This window comes from Octopus bimaculoides, chromosome 10, assembly GCF_046866305.1.
Source record: "Octopus bimaculoides isolate indiv1 chromosome 10, ASM4686630v1, whole genome shotgun sequence".
In the NCBI taxonomy this organism is placed as follows: domain Eukaryota; kingdom Metazoa; phylum Mollusca; class Cephalopoda; order Octopoda; family Octopodidae; genus Octopus; species Octopus bimaculoides.
The window spans coordinates 86,189,699-86,205,029 of NC_142937.1; the positions used below are offsets into that span (position 1 = coordinate 86,189,699).

At 36.6% G+C, this 15,331-nt stretch overlaps 1 protein-coding gene across 2 annotated transcripts in view; it reads right to left on the minus strand.

Annotated features, from left to right (window-relative positions):
- The window catches only part of LOC106871320 (arylsulfatase B), a 66,509-nt gene that overhangs the window by 14,846 nt on the left and 36,332 nt on the right, over nucleotides 1-15,331 (minus strand). Inside the window, exons 3-4 of one of the 2 annotated variants that reach the window (XM_089358935.1) lie at nucleotides 11,649-11,924; nucleotides 9,657-9,721 (exon numbers count right to left, since the gene is read on the minus strand). Coding sequence is in view for 1 of the 2 variants with exons in the window: in XM_089358934.1 (XP_089215060.1) it covers nucleotides 11,649-11,924 (276 nt within the window). In the remaining variant the exon portion in view is untranslated. The remainder of the gene's footprint in view (nucleotides 1-9,656; nucleotides 9,722-11,648; nucleotides 11,925-15,331) is intronic. The other variant, XM_089358934.1, reaches the window with a different exon arrangement.

A 15,331-nucleotide genomic window follows, 5' to 3' on the forward strand; every position in this document is an offset into this window, starting at 1 on the left:
TGTGTTTGCATGTATGCATGCATGTGTGTTGGAGGGTCACCGAGTACATATCCGTACTTCTGAATCAGCTCAAAGACATGAATAATAACGAGGTCAAAATTGGTGACAACTATGTGTGTGTGTGTGTGTGTGTATTTCTGTAACGTTTCTGTAACGCAAAATATAGGTTTTAAATTTTGGCACAAGGCCAGCAATTTTGGGTGAGAGGGTAAGTCGATTACATCTACCCCAGCGCTCAACTGGTACCTACTTTATCGACTGTGAAAGGATAAAAGGTAATGTCGACCCTGGGCGGCATTTGAATTCAGAACGTAAAAATGGACGAAATGCCGCTTAGCATTCTCCTTGGCGTCCTAACGCTGCCTAAAACATTTCCTAAGCTTATGGCAAAAGAAGAAGAAAAGAAAAATAAAACCCCAAAAAACAAACGAAAACGATTGAAAAAATTTCTCTCTCACCTCTTTCAGTCTCACCTTCCTAATATATATATTCTATTTGTTTCAGTCATTTGACTGCGGCTATGCTGGAGCACCGTCTTTAGTCGAGCAAATCGACCTCAGAACTTATTCTTTGTAAGCCTAGTACTTATTCTATCGGTCTCTTTTGCTGAACCGCTAAGTTACGGGGACGTAAATACACCAACATCAGTTGTCAAGCGATGATTTGGGGGGGGGGGGGGCAAACACAGATACATAAACACACACACACAGAGTAAAGATTTTCCTGCACAGTTAAAGATTTTCCTAGCCTTTCGTACAGGACACGTGCAAAAAGAAAACCTAATTGACAGTAACGTGAATGAAATAGAGTTTAATAATCTTTTCCACCAATCGAAGAAGGTACGCTGCACCACTTCAGTACATAAAGGTGTTTCACTCTTGACCATCCCATGGTATAAACATGTCTTTTACTAGCAAAGCCGGGTACATAGAATGTCTTCAGATATCATTACAATAAAAAAATTCATTGTATCCTCATTTCCTTTATTGTGTTAATGCGTGAATGCAATTGAAGTAATTTCTGCCTCAAAACCCCATTAATTTCTCCCAATAAGAAGCTACCCATTCCAAGTCGCTCAGTACATTCGCAGAAAACAGCAGTTAAGTTACACCATTAATAATATCTTTTTTTCACTCGTATCATCATAATTATTAATTAAATTCTAAATATGGAATCTTTCAATTCCATTTTGAAGAATTTCGATTTCTTTCTTTTAAGCAGATAATTTCGTCTTTCAAGGCAACTCTTTTCTGTTTTATTAGTTTTTTGTTTTCATTCTCAAAACTGACTCTATTAACATCAACTTTTTTCTTTCGATTAAGTATTCTTCTTCAGTCGAGTCACTTCTAATTAATTCTTTCCACTTCTATAAATATTTCCTTCAATGTTCAAAACAGTGACTTAGGAAAAAAAAAAAAAATTTTTTAAAGCACCAATCTTTTCAGGTTCTTTTCTTTGAGACTGTTTTTAGACATAAAATATATCATAGAATAGCAGTGTTTCTAAATACGGTTCCACCCCATAACGAAAAATTTATATTGTGAAAAATTTTCTTTCTCTGATCAAGAAAAAGTCACAGCAACGGGTGTACTCGGAAAAGGAAAAAAGGAGAGTTCTGACAAAAGAATGAAGATATAGAAATTTTGAAACATCATTTGGTAGATTCGTAATTTCCGATGAAGGTTGCTGCTCCGATACCCTAATGTATATATATATATATATATATATATATATATATATATATATATGCTTTCAGTGCGAATGGTTTTGTTATACGGCGCCTTTTTTTACAATCCTGTAAATAATAATGGTATTTATATATACGCTCAAAGCTTATGGCGATCACCGTGCAATGACTAAGGAAAATAGTCTAATAAACAGCACTATGCCTGAATTAATATTAAAATTATTTAAGCTGGCAGAATCGTTAGCACGCCGGGCGAAATGCTGAGAGGTATTTCGTCTGTCTTTACGTTCAAATTCCGCCGAGGTCGATTTTGCCTTTCGGGCTCGATAAATTAAGTACCAGTTGCGTACTTGGGTAGATCTAATCGACTGCCCCACCCTCCCCCCAAATTTAGGGCCTTTTGCCTAGGGTAGAAAAGAATATTTGAATTATTTAAAAATTGTTTTTTTTAAAAAATATATATAAAAGAAGTTAGAAAGCTTTTAATCTATGAGGAGCAGTTTAGTTGTTTATATTTAGCTACTCATCTACTGAATAGCATTGATGCAGGCTTGTCAGCCTTCACGAGCTTTTTACGCATTCATGCATTTCATCGAAAACTCTCACATTTTAGAAATTCTCGGTCATAATTTAACGTGTTCCACCTTTCACTTTGTGAATTGCTGCCGGCAGCATTCCACGATCTCTGATTCAGGCTATTCTTTGGCTTGCCTTTCCAAATTCTGAATTTGAATCCCACTAATATTGACCTTGCTGTCAACTGTTTCTTCTCCACAAATTCAAGGCCGCATGTTTATGTTAGAGACCATTGTTATATATTTATGTATTTCCGGGTACGAGGGTTGAGGTCGATAAAATAAGTACCAGAATCTGAGTGAACGCGTAGTGATCTGTGTCGGTAAAGATGATACAGTGAAGTCTGTGAGTTTGGATATTTTGTATGCTGTGACGAGAAGAAACCCAAGCTTTCCGGGCTGTCTCTCCCTTTTTATCCAGCCTTACATTTGGAAAGATATTTTCTCAAATTCAGACGAAGGAACAACTTCGAAATATCAAATTTCTCTTTCCCCAACGGCATACAAATTAATCAAAAGTCGCCATCTTTAAAATATCATTCAGATATCTACAGAGCCAATCTCATACAATGCAGTATCAAATCTCCTTTAGTAAATTCCACAAAATATTTTGTAATTATATAGTTCATCGTTGGAGCATTACGTATTTTAAAAGAAAATGCAAACAAAATGAAATAACTATCAAAGACTATATACGAAATTTCGTTCACTTATAACAGCGACGGTAAAGGATCATTTACAGTATAAATATTAAAGTATTTGTGTCATCTTCGTTGTTGACTTTATCAATATTTTCAAATCATTATAAAAGTATCTAGGGCGTAATGAAGGTGTGTGACCTAGTGGTTAGAAGTGTTCGACTCACGATCCTAAGATTGTGGGTTCAGTTCCTAGACTGGGCGTTAAATTGTGTCTTTAAACATGAATTTTTCAAGTTGTTATAGACCTATTTAACTAAAATTGAGTACCAACCCGGTGGTTTGTGCAGCCCTATCGCCTTCCAGCTGCCACATCCTAGATGTTCTGCTGTGTCAAGGGTTGAGAGGCCGAGAGTGTCTCTGCTCGCCATTACATCAGGTAAAATTTTAAATGGATAAGATTTTAAATATCGACCTGGACATAACCAACATTAGTCGGACTAGTTCTATTGAGGTTTAAAATCATATCTGTTTGAAATTTTACCTGATGATGGTGGATTATATATTACGATGTAATCTTTTATGGCTGCGTTAAATAAAATTCTACCGAGACAACTGTCGCAAATTTTAAACGTCATTTATGTTTAATGTTTATTCCTGTGCTACACCAAGTACCTACCCCTAAGTTGGATATATAGTTGTAAGTTGGATTTGGTAGTTGCATATCTACGGTACACACACACACACACACACACACACACACACACACACACACACACACACACACATACATACATACATATATTTATTATGTACATAGGCGCAGGAGTGGCTGTGTGGTAAGTAGCTTGCTTACCAACCACATGGTTCTGGGTTCAGTCCCACTGTGTGGCACCTTGGGCAAGTGTCTTCTACTATAGCCTCGGGCCGACCAAAGCCTTGTGAGTGGATTTGGTAGACGGAAACTGAAAGAAGCCCGTCGTATACATGTATATATATATATATATATATATATATATATATATATATATATATATATATATATGTATGTATGTGTGTGTGTGTGTGTCTGTGTTTGTCCCCCTACCATCGCTTGACAACCGATGCTGGTGTGTTTACGTCCCCGTAACTTAGCGGTTCGGCAAAAGAGACCGATAGAAGAAGTACTAGACTTACAAAGAATAAGTCCTGGGGTCGATTTGTTCGACTAAAGGCGGTGCTCCAGCATGGCAGCAGTCAAAATGACTAAAACAAGTAAAAGAGTAAAAGAGTATATGTATCTGCATATTGGCGTGTATCGACCTGGACATAACCAACATTAGTCGGACTAGTTCTATTGAGGTTTAAAATCATATCTGTTTGAAATTTTGCCTGATGATGGTGGATTATATATTACGATGTAATCTTTTATGGCTGCGTTAAATAAAATTCTACCGAGACAACTGTCGCAACTCAAACCACAATCACTAACCTTCAAACCTCAAGTGATTAATTTGTCTTATGCCCTAAATATTTACCATCAACTATCAAGACATTTTCAACAACACATACATGAATAGCTCCCACCCCTCCACAACCTCACTAATTCTCCAGAATTTTCCAGATTCCTAAATGCAACATTTTTGCCCAAACACTGATGAAAACGAAGCAGATATTTAATTGCCAAAACCCTCGGGAAAGTGAAGGAAATGTAGAATTTTATGACAATACAATTTATAATGTGTATGCATGTAATTATATATGCATGTGTGTGTGTGTATATATAAATATATATACATATATATATGAGAAAGGGAGAGGGAGAAAGATAGATAGATAGAGAGATAGAGAGAGAGAGAGAGAGAGAGAGAGAGAGAGAGGCGCGGGGGAGCGGAGGCAAAAAATGCATTGTGGCATTTTTATGTTTAGTGTTCAAATTACACCAAGGAAGTTTTGCGTTCGTTCTTCCAAGGTTCAACAAGAGAAAAATATCAGCGCACATCAAGTATATGGGTCATTTTAATCGTCTACAATTCAGGAGCTGGATCCCCCAAAGCAGCCTGATATGTATTCAAATTCGATACACCTCGCATTAAGACATGTTTGTCCTTGGGCAATATCGGCGCAATGGAGAAAGAAGATCTGCTCAGACCTGTACCCAGGCGAGGACATTGCAGTCTCTACCAACACACACACACGCACGAATGTGTGTGTGCCTGTTTGTTTATATGTATTTATATATATATATATATAGATACCATTTAACAAGATACCATTTAGATACCATTTAACAATGCGCTGCCTTGTATTATAGTCAACCGTTCGTCATGCACGTTCGCCTCTGAAATGCAATAAAGTTGAGACTCTGCAATTCAAACTTTCCAACAAAATAATGAAATTGGTGTGATATTGGCATGCATAATATTATGGGACATTTGAGCGAAAACCAACACAAGCGTTGGTTCTACTACAGTAAATTTTGATTCGGTCGCATGGTAAGCCATTTAACGTAAATCTTTGATCAATTTTATGTTGTCTCATGCACTTTGCACCATGATCTCGAGAATAAGCCCCATGCATGTGAATTTAATGCAGCAACTTTGCGAGTGCCATCCGGATATGACGTCATCATAGGTGCGCAGCAAATGTTTGTTAACGTAATTATTAACGTTTAAAAACAAAAAAAAAAAAATGGAATTCGATATTTTATTGAAATAAAAAGCTAAATAATTCTGCTGAAGTCAGAAAGAAATTTAATTTTTGCATTGCTTAACCATTTTCACATGGAATTCACGATGTGTGTATGTATAAGTTAATCGTAACCTTGACACTTGGAAATATTAAGCTGTTCATTTTTTCTTTAAAACTCGTTAAATAATAAATGAAAGTGTTGGATTACGCCGACTTTCTGATAAAATTAACGTCCAGCCGAGCTGTTAATATAAGCTGACCTATTTCACTCCCAGTTATTCTATTTATTACAGTTGTGAACCATTTTATAAACTGTAATAATTGTTTAATATAATCTTTCTATTTATTTATTTATTTATTTATTTCCCTTCAGTTTCCTAACATTTTCTTGCATCTGTTATAGTGTGGTTGTGTATGTATATACGTATCATAATCATATGACTGTATGTATCTGCGCATGTATAATTTTCATTGTGGCAATGGGGTTCTGTGTGCGCCTTTTCACACTCTGTGCGTATCAGTGCGAGTTCTGTTGTAGTCGTTCATTTAGCGGGAGTTAACTTTCGACTTCGTTACACCAAACCACCGAATATATATACATATATCAACGCGTTGTGTGTGTGTGTGTGTGTGTGCGTACACACACACACAAACACAAACACACACACACACACACACACATATATATATATACATAAGAAGCATCCCATGAATTTCTTCGAAATGTAATTATTTTCCATGTATAAGAATTCTGTTGATTCATAAATGTTTTGATTTATATAGCTCGAGTTATGTCATACTGATAATTTCTAAAAAGAATAAAATGGTGCTTTACATAAATAGCTAAGACTGGAAATTTTAAGACCTTCGTAATATGAAAAGTAAATTAAATATGCATATTATATACATTTTCTTCCTTATTTCCTTATTTGAAATTCAAACTTCTAATCCCGCCAAATATTATACTAACTGTCTGGTAGGGGATTCCGTACACACACACACACACTATATATATATATATATATATATATATATATATATATATATATATATATACACACACACACACACACATATATAGATATATATACGTATGTATATACGTATGTATATATATATATATATATATATATATATATATATACGCACACATATGCATATGAAGATAAAGGCAGGTATACCAAATACCATACAAAATAAATTCTTGATTTATTAAAATTATCGCCGCCTCTAGAGCATGTATCATAATTACTAAATGCCAATTAAAACCAGTTCTACTCGATAAGCAGAGATGATCTCAAAGCTCAAGTTTTCTCCAAAATTGACGTGCAATTAACAAAAGGACGGGTTTATTGTCTGGAAACAGGGCAGTAATGAAGAGGTGTTCCTAGCTCAAAAGTCGTCATGAGTACGACAATTGTTCAGCTTCATTTCCAGTTGCCAAGGGACCCCACCACACACACACACACACACAAACAATGACGATATTTTCCCGTAGACCGAGAAAGACGGTTCAGCAATTTCTTGTTGAGTAACCAACACAAATGAATTGTTTATAATGATCAGTTGTTTGTGCAATACAATAGTCGTTTCACTTTTTTCAAATCGACGTTGCTTGAACGAGTAAACGGTGTACCACACATCAGGTGTCTAAGTGAACGCCGCAGAGCAACGTGACATGACGTGTTTTGCTGAAGAACACAACGAGTCACTCGGTCCAAGAATTGAAATCACAATCTCGCGATCGTGACTACAACGCCCTAACTACTAGACCGTGCGCTCTCGACACACATCCACACACACACACACACACATTTCTATATATTGGACTGTTCAATAATACGACAGTGACCTATGGTCATAAATCCCAGTTGGGATTCTTTCGAAATAATAAAGCATTGGGAAACATATGTAGCGGTGAGAGATGAGGTTTGGAGGTTTTTCTTATCGGTGTCTGCGAGAATGTGTGTAAGTACATAATAGAGTGTATGTCTGTGAATGTACATATTTGTGTGTGTGTGTGTGTGTGTGAGTGTTTAGATATGCGTGCGTGTGTGCGTGTGTGTGCACCTTTGAGTTTATTGATGTAGCAAATGCGAGATGAACTGGAACCAGATTCTAAAGAAAGTCAGGTTTGAAATATGTCTTTTCTTAAGAGCGCGGTCAGTACGTTTGTAAATGTGTGTACATGCATGAATGCATGCGTGTGAGTGCATGTGTGTGTGAGAGTGTTAGTATGCGTTCGTTTTCTGGCGTTATTTTCCGGTGAGATCAAATCGTAGGAATAAGCTGTAGAATTTAAAGTCAACGTGTACCAGTGGAATGTTAGTTATGTCTCTAGCATTTAATATCGGCGTTGAAGTTTTCAAAGGTGGGGGCCATGGTCAATGTTCAACGAAGTTTTTTCTTATTCTGGGTGTGAGCAAAAATTCTTATTTTCTTTTTGTCCTTCTTTGCAAAATACATGCGCATCCATGCGAATAACGATGGCTCAAATTTCTTTATTTAACAAAAATTTGATTTCATCTTGAAAAGCTTGTGTACGTACTTAGTTTTCTGGCGCTGCTTGTAAAATGTGTGCGTGCAGTGATGTGCACAACTTAGACGAGACACTAGATATGGTAGGCGTTGGCATCTAAGTATGTGTGTGCATATGTATGTGGAATATATTTGAGCTTGGCAGGTGTAGCAATTGTTTTAGGCAAGACAGACTTATAGTTTTCGTTTACCCAATGCACTTACAGAGCTTTGGTCCGCCCCAGGCTATAATAGAAAATGCCCAAAGTGCAACGCAGTGGGACTGAACCTGGAACCAAGGGGTTGCGAAGCAAACTTCTTACCACACAGCCACGCCGAGAGAGAGAGAGAGAGAGAGAGAGAGAGAGAGAGAGAGAGAGAGAGAGAGAGAGAGAGAGAGGTTAATTATCTCTCAAGTTATCTTATGACACATTTATAGCTTCCTTGTTGAATCTGAAGCAGAGAGTTTGCCTCACGACTAAAGTTTCCGGCAACTGCGACCGTCAGGCGAAAACTGTTACACCTCGAATTGGGTGTGTATCTATATCCTTTCATGTAAGTGAGTGGTCTAGTGTTTGTGTTTTCTCATTGGTTAACATAACAAATGAAGAGGCCAGGAAAACATCACCTGACCAATAAACGCAAAAAGCTCGCCAATGAACAAGCGCAAGTACTAAACCAAACACACTCATATCCACACACCACAGGATATAAATACCCTACCAAAACCGTGCTGTAATAGTTCTTGCCAGGAGATCGTAGTCGCATGAAACTCGAGTCATGAGACAAGCTCTCAGTTTCAGTTTCAATAAAAAAAACGTCCTCTACAATGTCTATTCAGTACTCCTCTCTCATTCGTTCGATATAAACAAACGTACGTACATTATATATATATATATATATATATATATATATATATATATATATATATATATACATTTATATATGCACAATAGCATAAATAATATATGTATATACATGCGCGTGTACATACACACACATGTATAAATGGGTACAGGACATCACAAACAGTATCAATATGAAATATGAAACAAACAGTAAACAACATGAAATACGAAAACAAATAAGTTGTGTATATATGCATACATATGTTGTTATTTATGCTATTATTTGATTGAACGCCACGCATCCATTTCCAAGTGTGTATATATATATATATATATATATATATATATATATATTCTATAGTAAGTTGTCTTTCAAGGGAAACGACATATTTGCACAAGCACTAAGAAATTTAACGATTACTAAGACCCCAGAAAATACAAGTCTTTACAGGGAAAGTAACTCTAGCGACATCAACAACAACGATACAGTTTGAAAACGTCGCTGTTATCTCCCCTCACAACATCACATGGTCACTCAAAAAAACAACTACGATGACAAAATGAATAGCAGTAGCAGTCAAACTACACTCCACGTCACGTTAATAATCTTGAATGACATACCCACTCAGTAACACCAGGTAAATGCCCTCATCAGACATTTCTTGAAAATCAACTACAAAAATATAAAAAAAGAGACCTGAAAGAGGAACACAAAACATACCTTCTGCTTAGGCCACCATTTTGACCTCCTCCATCCATCAGATATTCACAAAGCAATAAAGAAATCTAAAAAGTAAAAAAACTCAGGGCTAGACAATATCGCTAACGTACACTTAAAAATACCAACGACCTGAAGGAGACAAAGCACTCACTAACATCAATAAGTATTTGTACCAATTCTGTTAAATTCTTAGAATCATGGACAAAATCAAAATTCAACAAAAATCCAAATAAAGTTATTTCAAGATACAGAAATAAATTTATTTCTCAAACGCGTGATAATGCGATAAATAGCGTGATCAGCATAAATTATCCATACATTGCAAAAAAATACGTTACCGGCCAGCCATGAGACTCGAACTCACATCTCTGTGATTACGCGTCAAGTGTTTTACCATTAAACTAAACTGCCCAGCAACGAATTCTTCCGTGTCACACTCATCACTCCATATGCACCATGAAATACAAAAAAAGGCTAAGCCTTGACATCACCAATCCGCATATACCTCCAGTTCATAACACGGATTCAAGTCATTACATGCAATCACCAACCACACGCTTGCCACAAACTCAACACAGAAAAAAAAATGTTTTATTCTAAAAATTTTCTGCACATACCATTGTAATTACCATTAACAAAGCTTTCAGCTTTAATTCCCGTTTGTCACCTGTACAGCACTTCAAGGAAAAACAAAACAAGAAAACACGCGCAAAAATACAAACAAAAGCAACATAAAACAAAGACAAAACACAAAATGCAGGTTAGTAAACTTCCTGTCAGACAGTCAAACCCATAATGTGCACAAGAATAACATTCCCAGAAGCTGCAATTCTCCGAGTAGAATACAATAATTATTCGTCCTTTCACCCATTCTTTTCAGCCTATACACACACGACCTTGTCACATCTTAGCAAAACATACAGATAACCGCATGTGCAGTTGATATCACACACACCTGTTCACCATTCTCCAGACACTGCTGCACAACTATTCCAGTCCTACTTAAATAATGTCGCCATGAAAAAATCAGACTTGCGCTTATCAAATCCACCGTATCCTTTCTTACCAGCGACACCAGAGAACATCACATGCAATCAACCGTGATAATCATTATATCACATACACAGAAAGCAAAAAAATTATTAGGAGTTACAATTCTACAGCATTCACAACACATATATAAAATATATTAAAAGATGCAAAATGATACAAAAAGGAAAAAAAAGACACATTCACGGCAATTACATACCACATTTGGCCAACCGTTAGAACAAACTACAGTGGAAGACAAACAATAAATTAGATTCTCCATGGATTACAATTGTCCTACCTGGATTCCCAATTCCACGACAACTATCCATAATTAACTACATAGCAGCGCAGGGCGTGTCATAACACATTGTGCATTAGTCACACTGAACAAAACGAAAGAAGAAAAATGGAAGACCATCTGGACGTGAAAGGTATACTTTGTTATCACAGCAAGTTTCAATTCCCATAGTCCCTATCACTACATGGAAAAACTACTCCCAGACTTTGGAACACGTATATAGCACTCCAGAACGTTATTACAGCAACATCATTAAATCTCTCCCTCTCAGTTTGGACAAGCATAAGAAACACATATACACAGAAACAGTCCAAACATAGTCAAGAAACACATGACCAAGAATAAGTGCAGAAGAATAGTAAGTGTCATGCTCTGACCTCGCTGGGTACCACTAGAATCTACAGGCGTACAGAAAGAGATTGAATATTGGAGAGAATGCAACATGTCCAGACAGCCACACCTCACTCTATGCAATTTATCATCGTATCCCACATTGCGTAGCGTGGTCCTTACGAGGATGGATTTGTTGGTCGCATCTCGTCGTTGAGACGATTACCTGCATAGAGCTTGCCGGGGGTTAAATAATTCTGCATCACCCACCATCCCACTGTCACTACCACCAACAACAGTGAAAACGAAACAAAGAAAACATGATAGCTTACCAAATGTCGACCGGTAAGAAGTTGACTACGAGACGGTGTACAAGTCGGCTGCACATAGTAATTATCCAGTTTAATACCATTGTTTGCCAGTTTGTTCAAATTAGGTGATATAATATCTGGGTTGTGATAACCAATGTCGTCCCAGCCCAAATCGTCGACAAGTACAAATACAATATTCGGTTTCACTGGGCGTTTGTAGTACTTTCTTCTCGAGTAACTGGAGCATAGCCAGACGTGACAGAGAAAAACGGCCAGCGTAAAGACAACACCATTCAGCTAGAAAAGAAGAAATGAAAAGAGAAAGAAATGAATAGTTTGCGTTCAAAAGAAAATTATGCGGTGTTAATAATTTCTACCCCACCTTTTATTCTTTAAATGTCTGTTTATTTTTTTAATGCAATGTCTACACGCATTTTCTCTCATACACGCAACTTTTAAAAATATATATTAGTAATAAAGCTAGGTGGAGGCGCAATGGCCCAGTGGTTAGGGCAACGGACTTGTATCTTTTGCTAAACCGTTAAGCTACGAGGACTTAGACAAATCAATTCCGGTTACCGAGCAGTATGAGCAGGAACAAACACAGATAGAAAAGCACACACACACACAAACTTATAAGCGACTGGTTTCCACATGGTTTCCGTCTACCAAAAGTTGAAGACGCTCAAAGTACAGCGCAGTGGAACTGAACCCAAAACAACGTGGTTGCAAAGCTAGCTTCTATGACACACACACACACACACACACACACACACACACACACTGGTTATTTAAAAAAGAGAAGTTTAATTGAATGGTTATATGAAAGAGAATTTCAAAAGTCCGGTCGAAACCAATGACAAAGAAACTGTTTACTGAAATTCTCTTTCATATAATCGATCAATATCTGCATTTGGACTTCAATTCTTAAAATAAATTCTCCGTTGAATCCTAAACTGATTTTCAAATGAAGTTAAATTTAACTTTATATTTCGTATCGATTCTTCGACGGAATTTTACACATTTTGCACAGCGTACACTTTTTCGCAAAAGTTAACATAATTTTGTAATAAATTACTCATTGTTGTTATTGTTGTTGCTTAACTCTAGGTTACATTTACGATGAAGGATATTTTAGTCATGTACATCTCGTCTTTTTATATTGATATGATGGATCTTGGACTACTTTATACAAACGTGTCGAAGGTGTGTTGTTTAAGATGGTGGGGCATGCTTGAGGGCGAATTGGGTACCTATTTCAAACAAGTCGAATAACATAAACAGTTTCCTCAATGACTTAAGTGAGACACGATTTCCTTCTTAATGGTTGGTTTAAACCATTTGGAGTTATTTATGTTGCTCCACAACTGGGAAAGGTATTGACGTCTTACTGGTAGTGTTACCTCGTCTTTTATTTCATTAGGGTCCCTAAGGAAGGGCAGCACTCATGGGCCTTTTCTAGACCTTCGAGGCGGTTAGCTATAAGTGAAGAAGCAATCTTCAGACCGAAGACCTTGCTTAAATGCTTACAATAAATTAGCCCAGTTAAAGTCACTCGCGGACCAGGTGGTACTATTAATGCAGATGAGATATTAAGTCTGTATCTTAAGAAAGGACTTTGCTATAATCACGTCTAAATGCCAGAGTTTCGATACGAACCGTCGAACTGCCAGTTCGGTTTCATCTCAACTAAGCTGCAACTCTTCAGTCATTTTTTATGTTTGTTCGCAGGTGGTCGCTGAACGAACAAACCTTGATATAAAGTTTTCTAGCTAAGATCATCCTGTTCTTTTTTTTTTGTAGAATAAATTATCCATTTTAAAGACAGTAGGATGTAATTTGAAGGAGATTTGATTGCTATTTCTAGAAGGTTGAGCAGCCACATAGAAGTCCCTTCGTTGGGTCGCTGCAACTTTTCACGTTTCTCCTGTATGCTGAAATAACTGTTTGCGACTTCGTTTACCTTGTATGGTAGACATAAAACAAAAAAAAGAAACACGATAAAAAGACGACTATACATTTTTTTCTTTTGCATTAAGAACGTTTTTCTGATCGAAATCAAACTAGTATGAAATCCTAAAAAAAAAATATTTTTTAAAAATGAAAAAATCAAAAATCAAAGAAAGGTAACGAATGAAAAAAATTCTTCAAAAGGTCAGAATACAATACTGTAACATTTACATTCTCGCTATTCGTCTGAGGTATTTCGAGAAAATTGATTATAAAAGTCGAAACTTCTTTTGGCTGCTTTCTTTGTATCACAAGAAGAAAATTTTGTTGTTGTTGTAGTTGTTGTTAGCAATATGCTATGTATGCCTGTCTTTCTCAACACAGAAAGACAGGCATTCACACATCTCTTCTTCTTCTTCTTCAGTCTTTAATTTCCTGTTTACTATTTATACGTGCATCAGTCTGGCTTTGCAGACAAACACTCGCAAATAACATTATAGAATTCCTGCAGGAATTAATGGAATTGGTGATAATCACGACCACGACAACGGCAACGACAACAACAACAACAACAATAACAACGGTAACTATAAATTAACCGTAAAAACAAAATAACAATACCAAGAACTACAACTACAACAACAACATTTCTGTTATTGTCAATAGAACAGCGATTATTTCTTTTATTTCTTTTAACGGGGATTTACCAAAGAGACAAATCTTAATCATTGCTATTATTTCTTAATTTTCTTTACTCCCCCCCCCGTCTTTCTCAGCATGATGTCTGCATCTACTCTTATAATAATCCTTTCTACTATAGGCACAAAGCCTGAAATTCTTGGGGGAGGGGGGGTCTAGTCAATAATAATAATAATAATAATAATAATAATAATAATAATGGTGATGATGATTTTATATTTTGACACGAGGCCAGCAAGTTCAGGAGGTGGGGGGGGGGGGTTAATCGATTACTTATTTTATCGACACCGAAAGGATGAAAGGTAAAGTCGACCTCGGCGGAATTTGAACTCAAAGGCAGACGAAATGCCGCTTAGCACTTTTAGCTCGCTGCCTTAGTAGTAGTAGTAGTAGTAGTAGTAGCAGTAGTAGTTGTAGTAATCTGCTAATTTTATTTAATGTCTAATGGTGGATTGATTGACGTCACTTGCACTAACGTCATCATTTTTCAGCAAAAATGTTTTTTTTTTCTTTCTCAAATGATCATATAAGGCTTAAACAACAGTTAAGCGGAAGCTAAGAGAAGAATGAAATAACATTATTGCACAGGAGGGTTAAATTTTTATAAACGTTGAATTAGTTTAATGATTAAAAAGAAGAGACAAAGAAGAGATACAAAAATTCTTTCTCCAGATATCCTTAGGAATTGATCGGCTTTCCAAGGTTTTTTTTTTTTTTGGAAGCGTCTCTGCAATATAGAATCCCTCTCCTCCGCCCCCCTCTCTCTATCCCCTCACTAATCGATGGGATTTGAACTTAGAACGAAAAGGGAAAGATCTAAGAAATTTAAATCAGGCATTCTACCGTTTCGGACCAAGTCTAACTGTTTTGCGTGTCGCATATTATTAGTCTCTTTGCGTAGATATGGTTGTGTGGTTAATGGTTCGCTTCTGAACTTCGTGGTTTTGGATTCGATCCCAAAGCACGGCACCTCTGGCCAACAAAAACCTTGTTAGTGAAATGTGATGAAAGGAAACTGTGCGACAGGCGATTGAAAAAGGCGGTTCCTTTGTTGG